An 18555-nucleotide genomic window follows, 5' to 3' on the forward strand; every position below is an offset into this window, starting at 1 on the left:
TGGGCACCACTTTGAGAAAGTAGCTCGTGCATCACTAGTAACTCACTTGCAACACTTTGGGAACCCCAGGTACAAAGCCCTCCATCACAGTTTGCTATTTAAAGCTCTGCTGCTGCAATCTGTGAGGTGTGGGCGAGCTGCTGTGCCCATGCAAAGCCCCACAGAAAACCTGCCCACTGCTGGCATGCTGCACTCACAGCCAGCAAGCTGAAGAGTTTCCACTGAAATTAAATAGTATATTCTTCAAGCAACTGTTTTATTTATTCTTCTTACATCAATCCTGCAATCATACCAGTAAATGTTTTCGAACTCCCTTGATTTTCCACTAARCATAATAGCCATCAACTGACTACAGCAGACCAACACACAGTTTCCTGAGATAAAAATCCCTCTGCTGAAAGGGAGGGAGATCTGCATTTTCTATATTTAGAYGTCAGTACAGTACAGCATGTTTTCTCTTCTGCTCAGAGACATCAAATGGAGAGTTCTAAACATTGGGTAGCAATTAGTTACTCATGTTCATGTGTTTGGGGGAGTGCAGCCCAAAGGAACAAGCTGCTGTTGCCTGCACAACCATTTCCTGSATTTCTAGTTAAATGACCCTAATGGTTTCATCTTTAGACGTCTTTACTTGTGGCTGTAGCAACATCTGTGGGTGACACTGTGACATCTGACTTCTTTTTTAATGAGAGGTGATGKATAACATACCCTTTCTCCACATTTAACACTTGCCTCACAGTGGCTAAAAGTTAATTAGTACACCCGGTGAGCAAAGGTCTCTAAAAATGGTAATTGGATTTTTTTTGCTGATGCCTTTTGTTTGTCTGTTTTATATTCAGCAAAAGCCCTGAGGAAGAAGACTATTCAGAGCCAAAATAAATAGCAGCATTATATAAATAAAACAATCTCTAAAAGGTTGCAGTAGAACCCAGTTGGGTGGTATACTAAAATAGCAAATTTGCTGTTTGATTAACAGTTGAGTGCTCTAAGTAACCACTCAAAGACATGCCTCAACACTAAAAGAATCTAAACCAGCACAAAACCTTACCTTAACACTGAGAAAACTCTAGCCATTTTTCCTATTGCTCGTATCTTGTTCCTTATAACCTCCTTTCGAGCAGCAGCTGTTGCTCCTGTGGAAAACACATCAAAAACAGTTATAGGGATTTAAAAACAATCACTCTAAACATTAAATACAAGAAACACCCTATCGATGCTACAGTTTGCCAAACTAAGTCACATTTGTACTCAAAACTGAAAACAGTATTTTTCCCATCCCTGGTTAAAAAGCATTTAAAAGACAATAAAACCTAAGGGCAGAGTCCTGGAAATCAGCATGAGATGGTAGGGAATGTGTTGGCTGCCAGTGGGTACGAGTTCCATAGAGCAACTTCCATCTAATCACTACTATGGCCTGCTCAAAATCACAATTGCWTTGGAATTTGTGAACTCACACATTACTCATCCTAAAAAAATTAAAAATATGGTGCAACACGTTCTACAGTTCAGCTGAGTTTGAGGTGTACTTGTTACTTGGTTATCACCAAAATCTGTACACGCAAGAGAGAACCCACCTAAATGGAAAAAGCAAATGGTACTTATTACAAAGAATTTCTTTTAATAAGAATCCCTCATGTCCCCAAGAAAATGCTCTGTTATACTCAGAAAACCAGTTTCATTTAACTATCACAATCATAACTACATCCATCATGAAAATTTCTCCTAAAGGTTTCTGAAACACAGGTAACCTTGACTTGTGTGGATGCTGCCTGACAACTCCTGCCTGTTCAGACACCTCTACACATCACAACAACGCTCCCTTCTTTCTGACTCCAGAATTCAAGGGCAAAAAAGAAAATTTCTGTTTTCAAATACTACCAAACTGATCCATTTGGTAGAGCCCATCAGGAAGTAGAAAGGTGCAGAAATGAGGAGGACTATGTTAGTGAAGAATAAGCTTTGATGGAACTAGAGAAGTGGTGAAGGAATCAGGATGCAACAATCCAACACCACACACCATCTTTCCTTCCCTGAAAAAYGGTTATGACAGGAGCTTGAGGTCATGGAATTAATGAATTCAGTGGAATTTTTTAGGGATAGCCAACACACTAAGGGGAATGATATCTGTGAGGTTATCTACCAAAACCAGGAAAGGTGATGGTGTATTGGAAAATGTGGGACCTGATATGATGTAATAGCAGGTAATGTCCTGGTTTTGGGTGGACTAGAGTTAATTTTCTCCTTAAAAGATACTCAGAATGATGGCTTTCAAATCTCCCACATATAAAGACAGAAATATAAAGAAAATATATAAAGCATATAAAGATAAAAAAAGATGTGATACTTAGGCATAAATGTCTAATTCTAGACAATAAAGAGTGGGAGAAACAGCTGTAACTGAATTAAATATAATATACTTGTAATAGCTTAATGAAAAATTTCAACAGAACAGCACTGATTCAGCTGGGTTCGTGAGGAATAGGAGCAGGTACCTTCCTGCCTCAATTACCATGACATCACAGAACTGTACTCTCAAGATACACAAGACATGGTTTTCAGCCTTTCCTATCCTGAAAACACTTAAGCATGATTTGTCTTTTTTTCCCCCAAGCATCACCATCCCTACTTTTTATTACAAATCCACACTGTTCTCATGTATCTTGTCAGATTATTCAAAAAGTCGAACAACTACAACTACAGGCTAGCAGATTTGAGAAAAAAACTGGAAATATAATTTATAACTGAAGTGAAATACAATGTCCTACACTTAAATACAAAATAAAAATGGAAAAAAATACCCTTCCTTAATATAAAACGTGACAGGCTCAAAAGGAGTATTTTGGTCTCCACAGAATTTCCTAATGTCTGTGAAAATGACATGTATTWAGTAAATATTAGTAATAATTTTATTTATCCTATCTGGCTTTRTTAACATAATTGGCTAAATAACACACCTCATAATCACAATGTTTTATCGCTCTGCTAGTTTTGACTGAATTATCACTAATCTGACAGTATGCGGATTTCTTAATATTTATACATAAATCTTAGACTCACATTCCAAGGGTGTCTAMTTTAATATTTTGAAATTAATTTCGAATTCAGTATTGCTACAAATCCATATGAATTACTTAAGCACACACATATGTGAAAGTAAATGGGTTAAAACCTGAGAAYTGGCTGTGGCTAAAAGGGTCAGTTTTAGCCCTTGAAAAATTGCATGATATCGTCCTAAGATTTTACCTTTCTTTCACAGAATCATACACTCATTTAKGCTGGAAAAGACTTTCCAATATCTAAACAAACCCTTTTCACATGAAGGAACTTCACAAAAAAGTTTAAAATTAAAGTGCAAAAATGATTTGGGGGCTAAAATAAAAACTTTGAATTTTACTTCAGTAATTTAGTGAGTTCTATTAGATTTTGGATTTTTATCATGCAAACACAGACCCTGTGAGCTGGATGTATAGGATTATTATCAATAAATTAGAAGGATTTATATGAAATGTAATTTAAACGTTCAGATTAAGAAGCACAACAAACTGTAAATGCTGACAATACTCTGAGATGTAGGATCGACCAGATTCAAAACAATGCTGAGTATAAAAGTCAACACCAAATCTCTCACTGGTATCCTAATATGTATTATGTAATTAAGCATTAGGAAAATTAATAAAACTTAAGCCTTCCAACTTATTGAATACCTTTCTTCTGTGCATAAATGGGATCTTCTTATGAATTCCAAAGAGGGGGAAAGAAAAAGATCAGTGATGTTTGTAGAATGAAAATAAAAAATAATACAGAACATTTGACAACATCAATGGAAATGTAATGTTTAAGTAAAGTCTGAAAAACAGAAAAGAAACAAATTAAGCAGAGAACATCCAAAAGGAAAGAAACAGATTGAAAATGATAGGGGAAAGAAAAAAGAAACCTTTAAAGCCTTGTTAGTGGGTTTTGCAGGAAACCAACATGCAGGCAGAAGACGGGCAGAGGTGTTACCACATCACGAACACAGCCTTTCTCCTACATYATTGCTGCTGCTGTGATAAGGTTTTATCACTTCTCAAAACCAGCCCCACCCTGCTCATATGGGGTGTGCCTGTGGGATGATGCCTCTTTTGTTGAAAGGATGGAACCAATTCCTCCAGTTTAATGATTTATTTACACCTGATATCTCAGAGAGCAGCTCACCATCACAGCCACCTCTGCTGCTGGCCCTGCACGCCCACGTTTGTCCAAACTCTCAGTGCCAATTCCAGTGCCACCACGGCACGAGGGGCACTGCATTGGAAAATCAGCTGTTTAAAAGGCAAGACAAGCACAGCACTTGGTGCCCAGGCCCAGCTGCAGCGTGGCACATGTTCTGGGGACGCTGCCATCCCCTGCAGGATGCCAGGCTGGGCCAGGGCACACCCATGTGCCCTAAGGCAGCTCRCAGGAAAAACGCTTTGGCCATGGAAACAACCACATCTGGCCAAATCACAGAGTGAAGAAATAAATACAAAGATCACATTAAAATGCCACTCTGTCACCAACTTACAAAAACTAAGTATGAGCTGCAGTCCAACCTTGCTGGTTTGGAGGAAGAACAAATACAAACCATTRGGAAAACCCCTCCATTTCTCTCCCAGTTAAAAATAAACTCAAGCTCAGCCTCTCAGCAGGCAGTACCACCTGTATGGAGCCATGGGTGAGGAGCAGACCCAAGGACAAGGCCCTCGCTGCTGCTCTCAGGCTCTGTGACTGCTGAGCTGGCCCCAGGCACAGTTYACTGTACTAAGAGAGGTGACAAACGTAATATACTGCTGCTCACAGCAGAACCAGGTTTTGACTGGCAGGAGATGCTTGACTAGGGAATTCTCTTTAGGCTGGAACTACAGGACTGTATTGGGAAGCTGGTTTACAACCAAGGAATAAATACTATAGCTAACGGCTYTTCTGTGAGAAGGCTGAGAGCCACCATTTTGAAGGCAATATAAAAAATAATGTGTGTAATTTAGGAGAGTCTTCATGCCAAATCATGGTAAGGATTCATACAAAGCAAGCAGTGCATTTGTGTCAAATTGTTTATTGCATTAGTGTACCCTTTTTAATTAGCAGTTTAGTTGATTCAATCAAAAGCACGAGACCAGAAATGTTGCTAATTAAAACAAAACAGAACTCTGACTATATGCTGGCTAGGTAGAGGTATTTGCAGCTCCTGTTGCTAAGTGATGTTTGATGCACAAAACATACAGCACATGAGCTAACATTTGCCCGAGACCTTTTTTTTTCTGGATCAGATTGTGCTGCAACCACCACAGCAAACAGGAAAGAGAAAARCACAGTGAGAGGAAACTATAAGAGATAAGAAAACTTGACCTATCATGTTCTCTCATTTTTAAAGTGAGTGAAAYCAAAAGGCCAATACAGGCCAGCAGGGACATATGGGATAAAGGGCATTATGATATTTAGGCTATTTTCACAGTAAGCWTACACAGAAACTGCCTACAAATTGATCTGATCCCCACGATCTGATTTTTTCCTTTGGGGGAAAAAAGGTGGGGGGGGAGGGAGAAGAAAAATGAATACATGCTGTTGAGCATCCTCGTGGCAAGATGCAACATACATGACTCAGAATTAAAAATAATAATAATAAAAAAAGAAAGGGCTCATGAGAACACCATGCAGTGAAGTCAGGCAATAACGATGGGGCTTTGTTTCGAAGGAAGGAGTGAGAGGGGAAGACAGAGGGCAAGAAAATGTAAAAGAARATAACGAATGATCAGTGCAAACCATAGTGATGGACCATTGTCACTACATGGGGGAACCCACATCAGGGCATATTCAAACTGCAAGGAGAGAAACGGAATCAGCAGTGAGCCCTGAACACTACTGATGATCTAAAAATAAATGATGCTTTTTAAGAATCATTCCATAAAACAAAATGCATCTGCTGTTGCAGATATCAGGCATTCCCTTCTATGGGAAACACTGCTAAAACAAAATGTCAGCAGGTAAACAGGCTTAGTTCTCCAAGGAAGCTGGACAGAAATTACTGAAGAACAGTGGAAATGTTGAGCCACTACAATACTGTCAGTAGGCAGTCTTTAAAGAAACAAAAAGTTTTGAGCTGGTAAGCATTCTGGTCTGTTCCACTGAGAACACAAATGAAATACATTTTGTACTTTCCTCCCCCAAAACACAAGGCTTTCAGGAAAAAAAAACCAACAAACCAAAAACAGAGCCATCTCAACGATCTCTGAGAAAAAGATGATTTTTGTTTGCTGTACAGGTAAGAAATCGAAACCCACTAAGAAATCATTAGAGGCACCAGCTTCTATTTAAATTTAAATCAACCTCAAATTTATGTCTGAAGCCTTCAGTCTCTTCCATGTGTACAATCCCCATGAGCCTGAGATATTCAGGGGGCTGCAGGTACAAATGTGAGCCCAGAGCAAGCTGCAGCACCAGAGCCACAGACCCCATTTCACAGCTCTAAGGGCATTATCTGGGAAAGCTCACACGACATATGCCACCTCTGCATTTTAGCTGCACGTGCTAAAGACAATTCCATTTTTAAGATCTTCCTTACCATAATGTTCTACACAGAGAAATCATTCGTACAGAAAAAAAACCCAAAAAAACCAAACCAGAAGCAGATTTCAATAACAGTATTGGAGTAGCAGGAATGGTTTGGTTATTCCTCATCTGGAAACTTTCCTTGCTGTTAGGTATCATTATGCAGCACACACACACAGGAGCCCAGAGGATTCCAGCCTGTCTCTCTGCTCAGACACCTGCAATGCTGCAAACTCCAAATCTGGAGGAGTGCCATAGTAAAACTGCCTGGAGGTGGGATGGGGGYTCACTCTCCTCTCAGAAAAAGCACAGCAGAGGCACCTGGAGAGGGCTCCTCTCCCCCAGGACCCCGGACACCTCTGTATTTCTGACTTCATTTTTGAAAACTTGCTCCTGAGCTGTAACTTAGGGATAGGAACAATGACAGTCTAGAATTTTAGAAAAAGACTATGAGCATTGGCCTATCTATGCCCAACAGAAGCTCACAGAACAACTTTAAAAGGAAGTATAAGGCCAAGGCTGAATAAATTTAAAAACCTTTCCCATAAAGTCTTTGCTTTGGCATTGCATTCGGTGGGATTTCAGCCTGAGCTTAAGTGCTTTCTTGAGCCAAGGATTTTAAGCACATGGTTTGTTGCTGCTGTATTTAACTTGACACAGTTTTTACTCATCCTATGCCTCCATACAATTTCACACGCTACTTTAATTACACAGTAGTGACTTATTTAAATTTCATGAGAAAAAAAAATGGGCACAATATTCAAACAGGTATTTTCCTCTCTCACTGATTACMGGTTTCAATATTTCAGTCTTTGTCCCAAGGCCTGAAAGATAATTGTTCATGTCCACAATCTGTGGCCCATGCAGAGCAGGGAATTCCCTCTGGTTTTTCAGAATAAAATCAAACTACTATCATCCATACCACTCTTCTCCAYCACAAAGGAAACATTTTGCAAAACCTGTGATCTAGATTCCTCTTCCAAAGATTAAAAATAAATACTTTGAAAGAGAAGCTTAATTATTAATTGCAGCTTCATTAAATATTTGTCTTACTTGACAGTTCTTYATTCTCCTTGTTCATTCATTCTGCCTAAAAACATCTTGAGACTATTCAGTAGTGCTAGAGTTTTCCAGGCTCTTCTTTTTTAATATTGTTTTTAGTATTCCTGTTTTTTTCATAGATTACTTTTATAGATAATTTATTATTACTTTTCACAGATTTTTTTAAACACTGAAAGCATTCAGAGTAAGAATGTCAGGGATGCATGGGATTTTTTCAGCTTTGCTCAGTTGAGAAGGGATTTTARAGAGCTGCTATTTACTCTTTCACAGCCTAACAGAAAATTATGTCTAATAAAWCTAATTGACTTGTAAGAATCTGCAAGTTGTAAAATACAACGTATCATTTACTGTTGAACCAACAGGTACAAGGCGACTGACCATCATATAAACTTCAACCCAGAGGATATCAGAACTGGCCATTTCTCTCTTCTTAGCAGAAATGTCAGGKTAGAACATTTTCTATCAGTGTTTGCATGCTTATTTTTAATGATTCTATTGCTTKTTAAAGCCTTTTAGACACTCAAGTGTATCCAAAGAGGTGACTAAAGAAATAACTCAAGTACAAGTTTTCCAAAGTCGCAATGCCAACGTTTTGGAGCTCTGCAGGAAGTTTATTGCAGGAAGAATATTTCATTGACATAATTACACTCACCATCAGAATACCTGTGATCTTTTGCATGAAATCATCTGACTCTTTTGTGACAACATAACCCAGATTTTGTGGAGGGAAATACAGGTTTTTAAACCAGAAGACTGCGATGCAGAAAAGGGTTAGAACAGGGCAGATCCATTAATTCTTTCTGAAGCATATGGTAAGCAAATCCATTGGACTCTAGCACAACACTTGCTTTCAGTGGCACAGAACTCAGCTGRGACTCAGACAATTATTTCAGGGTTAGTGAATAAACTTTTAAAGCAATTTCAAGGCAAACAATCTCAACCAAGGGTGGAGRCTCTTACCATCAAATCCATCTTCCTCTGTTCCCAGTTCATCATCTGAGCAGATGTTCAGCACGTTTACCAGCATCTCTGTCACTAAAATGAAAAACAAGTGCAAAATGTTGATATTAAGCTTCCCTGATCTGCCAGAGAGCCATTTCTTGCTGCAATAAGTGTGAAAGAAAATTCAGGACACCCACTTTTAAAACAGAAACCTGTAGTAATAGAAGCTGAAAGTGTCTTATGTAGCTAAGTACAAATTTCCATAAATATTTTCCAAATATCAAGAATACCACAAGAAATAGATTTAAAAAAAAAAGAAAAATTTCTGCTAATGATCTCTCTTTCTGCAACTGTCAGTGAAGTTGGTAACATTTGTTTTTTCCCCCTCAACATTTTTTGCCTTTCTCTCAACTTGGATAACACAAGTACCCCCTCTCCTTTTGCTTCTAAACTGTAATATGATTTGATTTCCCTGCTCAGTGAATGGGAACAACATTCCACTGGAAAAAGGTACAGCAAGAGRGATCATAGCACATTTCTTTATTTATCCAAGTTTTGGACACTACTTCCAGTTCAACAAAACATTAACCTTTGTAGGAYGTCCTCAGTGCCCCTTGAATTGCAGGACAAATAGAGCAGACACTGYACATTCCTTACAGGTGGAACTATTCTATGTTCAATAGGCACATCATTATTGGAGAATTTAGACTATATCCACCTTGCTTACTTTGCAGCTTGGTCACTAAAGGGTCAGCCACAGGCTGTCCCTGCCCTGGTCTCATTTCTTTCCAGAAAGACAACTGTGAGACACTAACCAGAGAGCACAGAGCAAGAACAGTAAAAAAACCAACCCCTGCAAAAATCAAAATCAAGGAAATGCAAATTAGAGAATAAAAAAGCCAAAGTTATGAGGYAAAATGTGAAGCCATTAGAAGATTAAGAAAAACTTCACTACACCTACATGTAGTAAGCAACATTAAAAGTGTTACCAGGCTTGTCTAGCCTTGGACTAGCTACACAGCTTGAAACTTTTAAATTTTTTTAGTCAAGCAATTATTAAAATCCTCTTCTGTGACAACTATGATGGTTTGGAACATTAGAAGGGTGGGACAAAACTAGATTTTTTTCCTACTTTAGTGAAGGATTTAATATTTTCCTTTAACAGTATTAGTAGAAAGAACTTCCACATTAACAACAACCAGTGAAACTAACAGCTTCCTACCTTGGCTGGCCTTTGAGGGAAAAATCTATATTAAGGAAAAAGGAAATAAATAACAAGCTGTGTAGAACACCAACTCTCACATCCATGGCTGTTGTYTTGCATAGTAAGGAAAATACTGATTTCACTTCATGGGGCTCTAAAATTCCCAAGAAATTGGTAAGTGTGACCACTGGAAGACACAAAGGAGAAAAAACCACCTCCAAGATGTAAGAAGAAYGAGGGGCACTGCCTCAGAACCTCAACAATTCTGACCATGAGCAGGCTGCTGATGGGAAGCCTCTGAAAAAGCAACCCTACAGAACATTTACAGGCCTGCAGTGTGTAGGGAGAACGTGCCCAACCTAAAAACAGGCTGAATTTATGGCCAAAGAGAATGAAAGCGTTTTATCTGCTTCACAAGAGTCTGCAGCACGAGTCAGGGAGGATTATGTAATGTCTCCATTAGTGAAAACAGCTGCCCATTCTCTGTTAATCCCTGTTTCATTGTCTATCTGCTTTGTTCACAGAGACCTCAGGCTCTCACCAGCAGCTTTCCTCAAACAAAAGAGGAGCTCAAAACAAAGCTGGTCATGACTGCAGGTAAGAGCCACAGCTGGCTGTATCTCCAGTTGCCTATTAAGAGARAACTGTTATTCCAAGCAGCTTTTAAGAGTTTATTATAGTTTGCTGGCACTAATTGCTGTTGCAGCAATACTCTATAATGGATGGATCAAAGCAAGCTTCATCTCGGGCACTGAATAAAATGACTTGGGGTTTAGGCAGTTTGCATTCTGTGTTCATTTAATTTGCTAGAGCAAAGTGTTTTCATGCCTTTTGTGTGCTTGCCATTCATAGCATGAAGCTGCATTCAGGCAACATCAAGAGCATCATGTTTCAATAAAACATCATTTGTGTTCTTCWGACTCTTCTTGCCAGCGATGAGGCACCACATGCCCTGTGCACAGAAGGGGCTGAGGAGCAGATTTTCCTTCCTGCTGGCATCCCTCTACTCTCTCTGGGAACAGTTAGCCAGACTGGGTCTTAATATCACCAGCTCTGTGCTTGCTGGTGAAAAAGCAACCCACCCATAAAAGCAATGTAGTGAAGTCTGTTGATGTGTCCCTTGAGAAGCAGGCAATACCCAGGGGAATGTTGAGAGCTTACAATGAAAAAACACATCAGAATTTTGTTTAGTGAATGCACCTCTGGCCTGCAATGCCATAGAATATATTTTTGAAGCAGAAACGTAACAGCATAATCACCTGGAAAGAGTGGAAATTATAAAAATACATTGGAAGTGTGATTAACCACTGGCAAGCAAGACATCTGTCTTCAAATTATTCTTACCCTTTAAAATAAATAAGGCCATAGGCACWGTGACTAAGAAAGAATTCTGCAGTTTTTATGAGCAGAACCAATTCAGATACATACCCTTCTCACCAACAAACGGTAAGGACCAGGTAAACACATCCATGAARTTTGGAAGCCAGTACGGATGAGGAGAGCAGTTGAACTGCCTGATATTCATAACATTGTTCTCGTATTTCAATACTGCAGCTAGAGGGGAGAAAGGAAAGAGATAAAAGAGACATCAGCCRTGTGTGTGACTGGCTAGCAGAGCAGGAACGCTGAGAGCATGCACAGCCCACAGAGCTGCTCAGCAGCTTCCACCCACTTGATCCAGTGGCAGCCCCTGAATGMTAGCAGGATAAAACCTCACTGAAGTGGAAAGGCATTTTCAGTCTGAAAGCAGTGTTATCAGCTTTCCCTGACACTAAGGTGGGCTGGTAAGTGACCTAATACCTCTGAGTAGTCAAGAATGTAAACTCTGGGATGTGCCACCAGTAAGGAAGGAGGTGGAATGTTCAGAGCCCCCCATATCACACAGCTATCTGAGCTCCTCACAATCATGCTTTGGATACAACAGAAAAAAAAACATTTATGACTCAGAGTTTCAATGCTGCTCTTCTGATGRACATTTTCAATGTTATTTCATTCACAGTATGTACAAGGAATGACACTTGCCTCTCATTATTCCAACTCCAGGCACACAAGACTGTGCTCCCTATAATATGAACCAATACTAATACAATTTGTCTTGCAYCATTTAACATCCTCATCATTCCTGTCAGCACACACAGACACACAGACCACGTCTGTTAATGAGCAGAAATAGAGATATTTATGCTGCAGCCACTTTGTAAAGCACTGTACCAAGTTCAGTGGTAACTTTTGTCAATGGACTTCAGGTTATATCTGCAATGGTAATCTGAAAAGGTAATTTTGAGATTACCCCCAAAGTGACTTAAAGACATGAAAGTTTTTAAGCAGTGCAGTTACAGGAGACTGCATGCAGGATATTTAATTAATACGAGTGACAAAAACAGTCAACACAAGAAGGTGGTGCATCATTTTATGCTTTCCCCTTTCCTCCAGCCTYCCCACTTGTGGCTGCCCAGGGAGGAATAAAGTTCCAGGGACTGGTTATCACTTAATAGCCAGCAATAAAGTTGCACTACTGCAATGTGAGACAGCATTGTAGGAAATACAGTGTTGGCTGATGGGGCTGAACAATTTGTTCTGATTATTTCTCTCTTCTCACTGACTGTGTGTCAATCAGAAGAGAAACCTTTTCTATGCACTAGGCTGCTGCTTTACAAATATTTAATAAGATGTTAAATGTCTTTCATTTGTGGTCAGTGCCAGGGTCCAGAGTGACCTGGGAGTTTTTGAAACCTAAACTCACTGACAGAGACAGAAACAGCTTGCAATAATGTGAACTTCTGCCAGCAGACATCCTSCATTTAAATAAACCACATTTGACTCTTGCCCATCCCAGTCTGACARCTGGCAGCCATTCTGCTGCTCAGCAGAAGAAAAAAATGTCTTAACACTGCTATTAGCAAAAAAGAGAATATTAGTGTCAATGCTCTGAATATTTCCAACGCTTTTTGGCTGAAATCACATGCAGCAGATCGAAATTCATGCTTCTTCTATTACAGTGACACAATTGCATAATARAAATAAATAGTTTGTGGCTTTACAGAAAAAAAATGAGTCAAAACCACACAAAAGGGACCACTTAATGGTTGTGAAGATTCATTTAGAAGGACTAAAACCTCAAATTCATCATCTTAGTGAGCAGAGGTAGCTCCCCTTYCCCCTACTTCTTCAATTTACCTATTAAGCCTGTTTCTAAATTCTGTGAAATTAGAATAAATTATTTTTACAGGGAAATTTTAAAACTGGCCTCTGAAAAAGCCTGAACCATAAGCAGAACAGTTGCAAAACATAAAATAAAAATTGCTTTAGTTGGGTTGTTTTCTTTGAAAGGAAGAGAATTTATTTTAATATTACTATAATAAAAAAGTCTTCACAACACCTTATTAATTTATATACCTGAATACCTCACAAAAGAAAATCCCGGTAATAGTATTTAAAAAAAAAAAAAATCTCCCCTGTAAATGACCTGCACATCTACTCAACAAATTACTTCAAATAATATTATACAATMAAGCAGGGTAATAACAGAGAAGTCTTCTAAAATAGCTCTCCTCTTAAAAGAATAAAATAAAGTAGAGTAGTTACTAGTATCATAAATACTTTTTGGCATTTTTAATTGAAAATCTATAATTTACAAGCACAACACACACTAAATATTTTTATCAGGTCACAAATGRAGATGGTATTTAATATGAAGGCTCTTGTTATGATTGTGTAGTTCAGAAGAGGAAAATTTCATCTGGATCAAGCAGAAAACGCTTCTCAGATAACAGCTTCCCTGAGCTTATCTGCCCCCATGCTTTCTTTTGGTCACAGCTCTCTTTTCCTCTGTGTTGGCTCAGRAAAGGTTGGGAGTTTCACCCGTGTTTCATTTCTAAGTCCACATTAGCTGGATGCCTCAGCAGCCACAGGAGACCCCCGCAGCCCTGAAAGAGCTCACAGCTTTTGAAGGTTGGAAGAGTGGAGGTCACACGGTCACTGATGGAGGATGACAGGAATGGGATGGGCTCCTTTGGTTATGAAACCTGTAACAGAGGAAAACCTGACTCTCTCCAACATTTGCTTATTATTCCAGGCTGCAACCTCAATGCTTTTCTTTCCAAACACACACTCAGACAGATGCTAGCAGACCAAGCCACCAGCCATTATAGTGTATAATCACCAACCAGAGCAACAACCTTGTTTTATTATGCTTAACAGACACACGCATTTTAACCTAATTTGGATACTTGCTGTTGTAAATAAGTTTCAAAAGCTAATTTTTGTAAAGTGAAGATGTGCAGATATCCCAAATGACATTACACTTCTTTCCAGTGYTAGCAAACTGAGATACTGGATGCTGAAATCACCTCTGAGTGAAATGAAACACTAATACAGCAGGCAAAGGGCATTTGTAATGTTTGGCTTGGAGCATTTAACATCGCTGCCTAAGGCTGGAAAATGGGTTTGGAACACTGGGCAGGCAAGAAACCTCCTTCCCTCAGCTAAGGAGAAGCTCTTCTCATCTTTGCAGGGTTAGATAGAAGCACCTGGTGCTGTRCCTCCTTGGTCTACCTCAGCTAAAGATGAGCCTGGAGCAACTGTGTCACACCTGCCAGATCGGGGTGMATRTCCCAGATCCTTGGCATCTTCAAAWGGTGCTTTCAAAGATTATATATTTGGAGGTACATTAAAGCCTTAAGCAATGAGAACAACATTARACTGTGTGACAGATAGCTCAGGTTTTCTCCAAGACGTTACATATCCTGCTTCATGATCTGCTGGATCACTTCTCAGCGTAAATTAATTGATAATGTTTCTATCAGAGGAAAAAAATAATCACTAGCCCAGAATATTTTTAGATGAAAAATCTAGAAATAATTTTAGCAAACAATTTATCTAATTTTCTCATAATTTTCTTTCAGAAAACTCATCCTGTGTTTAGAAAATGAATCAGTGAAAAGTCCCTCAAATTCTTCATACCTAAGAAAGAATTTCAATTTCTGATTTAATGCCAAATTAACTTCAGATTTAACTGTGCAACTGGGAACACTGCCTTCTCAAGCAGAGCTATGAAGTAACCACAGCATTTTCTGCCCAAGTCAGGACAGGGATAAGGGTTTGCAAAATGCTCAACGAGTTCAAACATTATCAAAGAACAAAAATTATTTACTGTACAAGGAAATGGTCTAAATAATCCAGTACAGAAGTGAGAATAACACCAGGTGGAAAAACCTTTCCTTATAAAATTCTGAAGATTTTTATTTTACYTGTGCAACTCCATTTGTTGCAGAAAGAAATAGCGGAGTTACATTCAAGATTTTATCAACAGACTGCAAAAATCACATTTGGCAAACTTCTGTGCATCAGCAATGAGATGGCCTAGATACCCTGACAACTGCTCTTTAAAAGCTTTTGTTTCCGTGACAAGAACTCATCACAACAGCACAGATAAGGCATTAAAGAAAACTGATAGGGCAAACAGAGGTTACATCTCTTTTCTTCCTTTTAAAGTGCTAATGTTTCTCAAAGATCATCCTTGTCTTCCAGGTGTATTACTCTGTCTTTTTCCAGACRAAAATAATTTTCCTGTTAGATGCGTTCAGATCAGGCACATTTCTTAGTGTGTATCCATGGTGTACTTCATGCTGATACTTCACACACACTTCACTGACAGGTTACTGATGATACGTTAACAGACATAGATATACAGATTTTTTTAAAAAAAAATTTTCTACTATCCCAAACTCTCCTGCATACTTTCTTTCTTTTTCTGCTTTCTTTTCAGAAACAACACACACACACATTGCAGCATGTTGGAAGAAACTTCATGCTGGGATTTTTTTTGATAACTTCTTTTGGATTCTCTGGTTGTTTTCTCAACACTACAAAACCTAATCTTTTAGAAGTGTTCAAAAGATAACAGTCTGTCTTTCAACAGCTAGTTAAAATTGTTCACTCAGCCAAAAAGCACGCACTTACTCAAGTGACAGACATGAAAATGCCAGTACTGCTGGTGTTAAATAACTTTTCTGCCTCTGTAGAATCTTTCACTTGTTTTTTGTTTTTTTTTTGGGGGGGGCGGTGCATAAAGAGCATTACAGCAAGTCCTAATTAAGGCATTAAGAAATACTGAATGCAGGAATGAAATCTCAGACATGATACAAGGCCAGATCATACCATACGGTAATTTTTGGCACTCTCTTATTCTGTTGCTATAGAGAATTTCTCCTGGTTATGGGCACCCTGGAACCCAGGGTAAATCTGTACTTACACAGCTTTCTCAGAGCTTCTTGATCAGCACAGATGATCTCTGAGGCCCTGAAGTCACTGGTAACTACCACAATCCAATTAACATTTATCTTCTTGCATAAGCTTTCCCTCCAGAAGCAGCAGTCTWACAAGAATCATCAATGCACTGGTATTTCTTGTAACAAGTACTAATAATCATCTTAAAGTATCTTTTTCTTTATGCCTTTTAATAATGTAAATGAAAGCAGAAATGTTTGAGAARGCTATGAAGACACTGAACAGTAGCTCAGAAGTTGCCAAAACACACACAAAAATTCCTTCCATTTGCCAGTGCTCTCCATTATAATGAATGTGGAAGGAATTAATAACAGTAATGGAGAAGGATAATAATGGAAAAAGGAGGACACAAGGCTCCCARTATCCAGGCAGTTTCTGATTATCTGAATCACCCCTGGAAGTCTCTCTGTCTCCATTAATGGCACAGGGAAGCCCTGACAGGAGCCCCCAATTGAAAAACTTCCCTTTGGCACCTGATGCTCTGCGTGTGTGGCCCAGGCTATGACAGGACCTGCAGCCACGTGGGACATGAGAAACACACCCAGTCTGCACCAGAAAACAGYCAGGAGCCCAAAGGATGCAGAAAACTCCCACAGCACCAGAATCCAGCAGAGCACAGCCAAAAGAGGCTCCCATGGTGGGTCAGCACTGTGAGACAGCCCACGCAGAGGAGGCTCCATGGCAGCATTGTTAACAGCAGATATGCTGAACAGGGGCTTGTTTGGGAAGCTTATCTTCAGATACCCTGTCAAACCTTCTTTTACTCTGAGATTGTCATCTCCCTACAGCTCTTTGAGGATATTTCTGTGCCCAGTAACTCCTCTCCAGCAGGGACTGAAGGAGACTCTGGATTAAGTTAGCAACCAGGTCTACTCCTGAAGTGCTTTGAAGAAGCTCAAGAAAGTACATCTGCTTTAATGGGTATGAGAACTATCAGTCTGGGGTAGAAAATGAGTATTCCTGGCCTCTTGCAGCTTTTCAAAAAATATATTTGTCTTAAACAATACTGCATTTTAAAATGACCCAGTTTATGCCAGTGTGAGCTGGAGCATCCCAGGAATTTATTCAGGGTGACTTTGCTGGCTGATAACCAGAGAAGCACTGAGAATAYATACTGGACAGGAAGGCACCCACTAGTAGGAGAGCAACTCCTTTTCCAAGGACTGACAGTACCCAAACCTCYAGATGACCTGTAAAAATCAATCAGGCTTTGCACCAGTGCATGRTGAGTCAGCTAGAACAACTGTCCTGACAACACCTCTGACAACACCTTCTTTTGTCTCCTGAAATCTGTCAGAAAATGCTCTCAGTTAATTCATCAGCTGCAAACCAAGGCAGCCAACAAGCAGGCACGTTTTGGACTCATTCTGTATGATAGTGGGTATTCTTTGAAGAGGGAAGCAAGCACCCAGAGACTCTCCAGATGAAGATGTATGAGCAATGCAGCATGAAAAACTATGCATGATGTACTTTAAATGCCAAGAGCCAGTGCAATCAGTCACATGAAATAATGCRTCAAAAATTCTAATGAGAGAAAAGCAGGCAGATAAACTCGATGGAGATTCATTACAAAGCTGCTAAAGGTCAGCCTCTGAATTKCCAAGTCGTACATCAAGGAGTGGCACAGGGTGCTGCTGTCACAGCAGGGCTGATTTGCCTGAGCTCACTGAGCAGGTGTTGSTGGCAGCACAAATTCCAGCTGTGGYCACAGGTAACCAGCACCTCTCAGCAAACAGTGCCCAACCTTCCACCAAATCAGGCTTTCCACCAGCCACAAAACCTGCCCATCATGGTGGAGCATCCTGGAGCAAGGGAAATGACCCTCTCTCCYGAAATGGAGATAACAGAGAGCCTCTTCTCTTCACCACCTCAACTCAAGTGTTACAAACTCAAGATTCTGAACATTGTAAATCATTGCTTTACATTGAACATTTGCCTTCAAGACAAAGTTCCACATAATTCACCCACTGCCTTCATGGCACAGAACTCTTCCATACTTAAGAAACAAAGAAGTTTCAGAGCTCTTTCTGTCACCTTGTACAGATTTGTGATTGTTCAGCCTTCGACCCAAAGCAGCCGAGCAGGAGAGTAAAAAGATTGTCCATCATTAGCAATGATCCTACCAAGAAACATATTCCTTGCTTCACCCTGTACTTTTTAGGTTGCTAGCAGAGTCCCTACATTATTAACTTCTATAAAAGTAGCTACTGACAGTTCTGCTTGCATGGTTTTGCAGAATAATGTATTCATTTTCCCACAAGTTAACAGGCATGTTAAAAAATGTGAGGTGTATAAACGCCATTATCTACCAGTGAAGTGTTTCCTTCCCTTGCATACAGTTCATGACAAAAAAGCTTTCAGATTATAAATTTTATAATGTAAAATGATGTCTGAAGAAGCTTTCTTTTGCAAGTTAAAAAAAAAATTACTTACTTCCTCTGCAAACAAGCATCCAGATTAAAAATATCCCTTCCCTAGAGAAATTGATCTCTTTG

General features: G+C 39.5%; 1 protein-coding gene across 2 annotated transcripts in view; it reads right to left on the reverse strand.

The window, feature by feature from the left end:
- Positions 1 to 18555, reverse strand: part of PPP3CA (protein phosphatase 3 catalytic subunit alpha) — a 168067-nt gene that overhangs the window by 10606 nt on the left and 138906 nt on the right. For both annotated transcript variants that reach the window (XM_057384978.1, XM_057384979.1), the window contains exons 9-11: positions 11201 to 11326; positions 8587 to 8661; positions 1049 to 1133 (exon numbers count right to left, since the gene is read on the reverse strand). In XM_057384978.1, coding sequence (XP_057240961.1) covers positions 1049 to 1133; positions 8587 to 8661; positions 11201 to 11326 — 286 coding nt within the window. The remainder of the gene's footprint in view (positions 1 to 1048; positions 1134 to 8586; positions 8662 to 11200; positions 11327 to 18555) is intronic.

This window comes from Malurus melanocephalus, unplaced genomic scaffold (assembly GCF_030028575.1).
Source record: "Malurus melanocephalus ecotype Western Australia unplaced genomic scaffold, MMel_1.1 scaffold_764, whole genome shotgun sequence".
NCBI classification, from domain to species: domain Eukaryota; kingdom Metazoa; phylum Chordata; class Aves; order Passeriformes; family Maluridae; genus Malurus; species Malurus melanocephalus.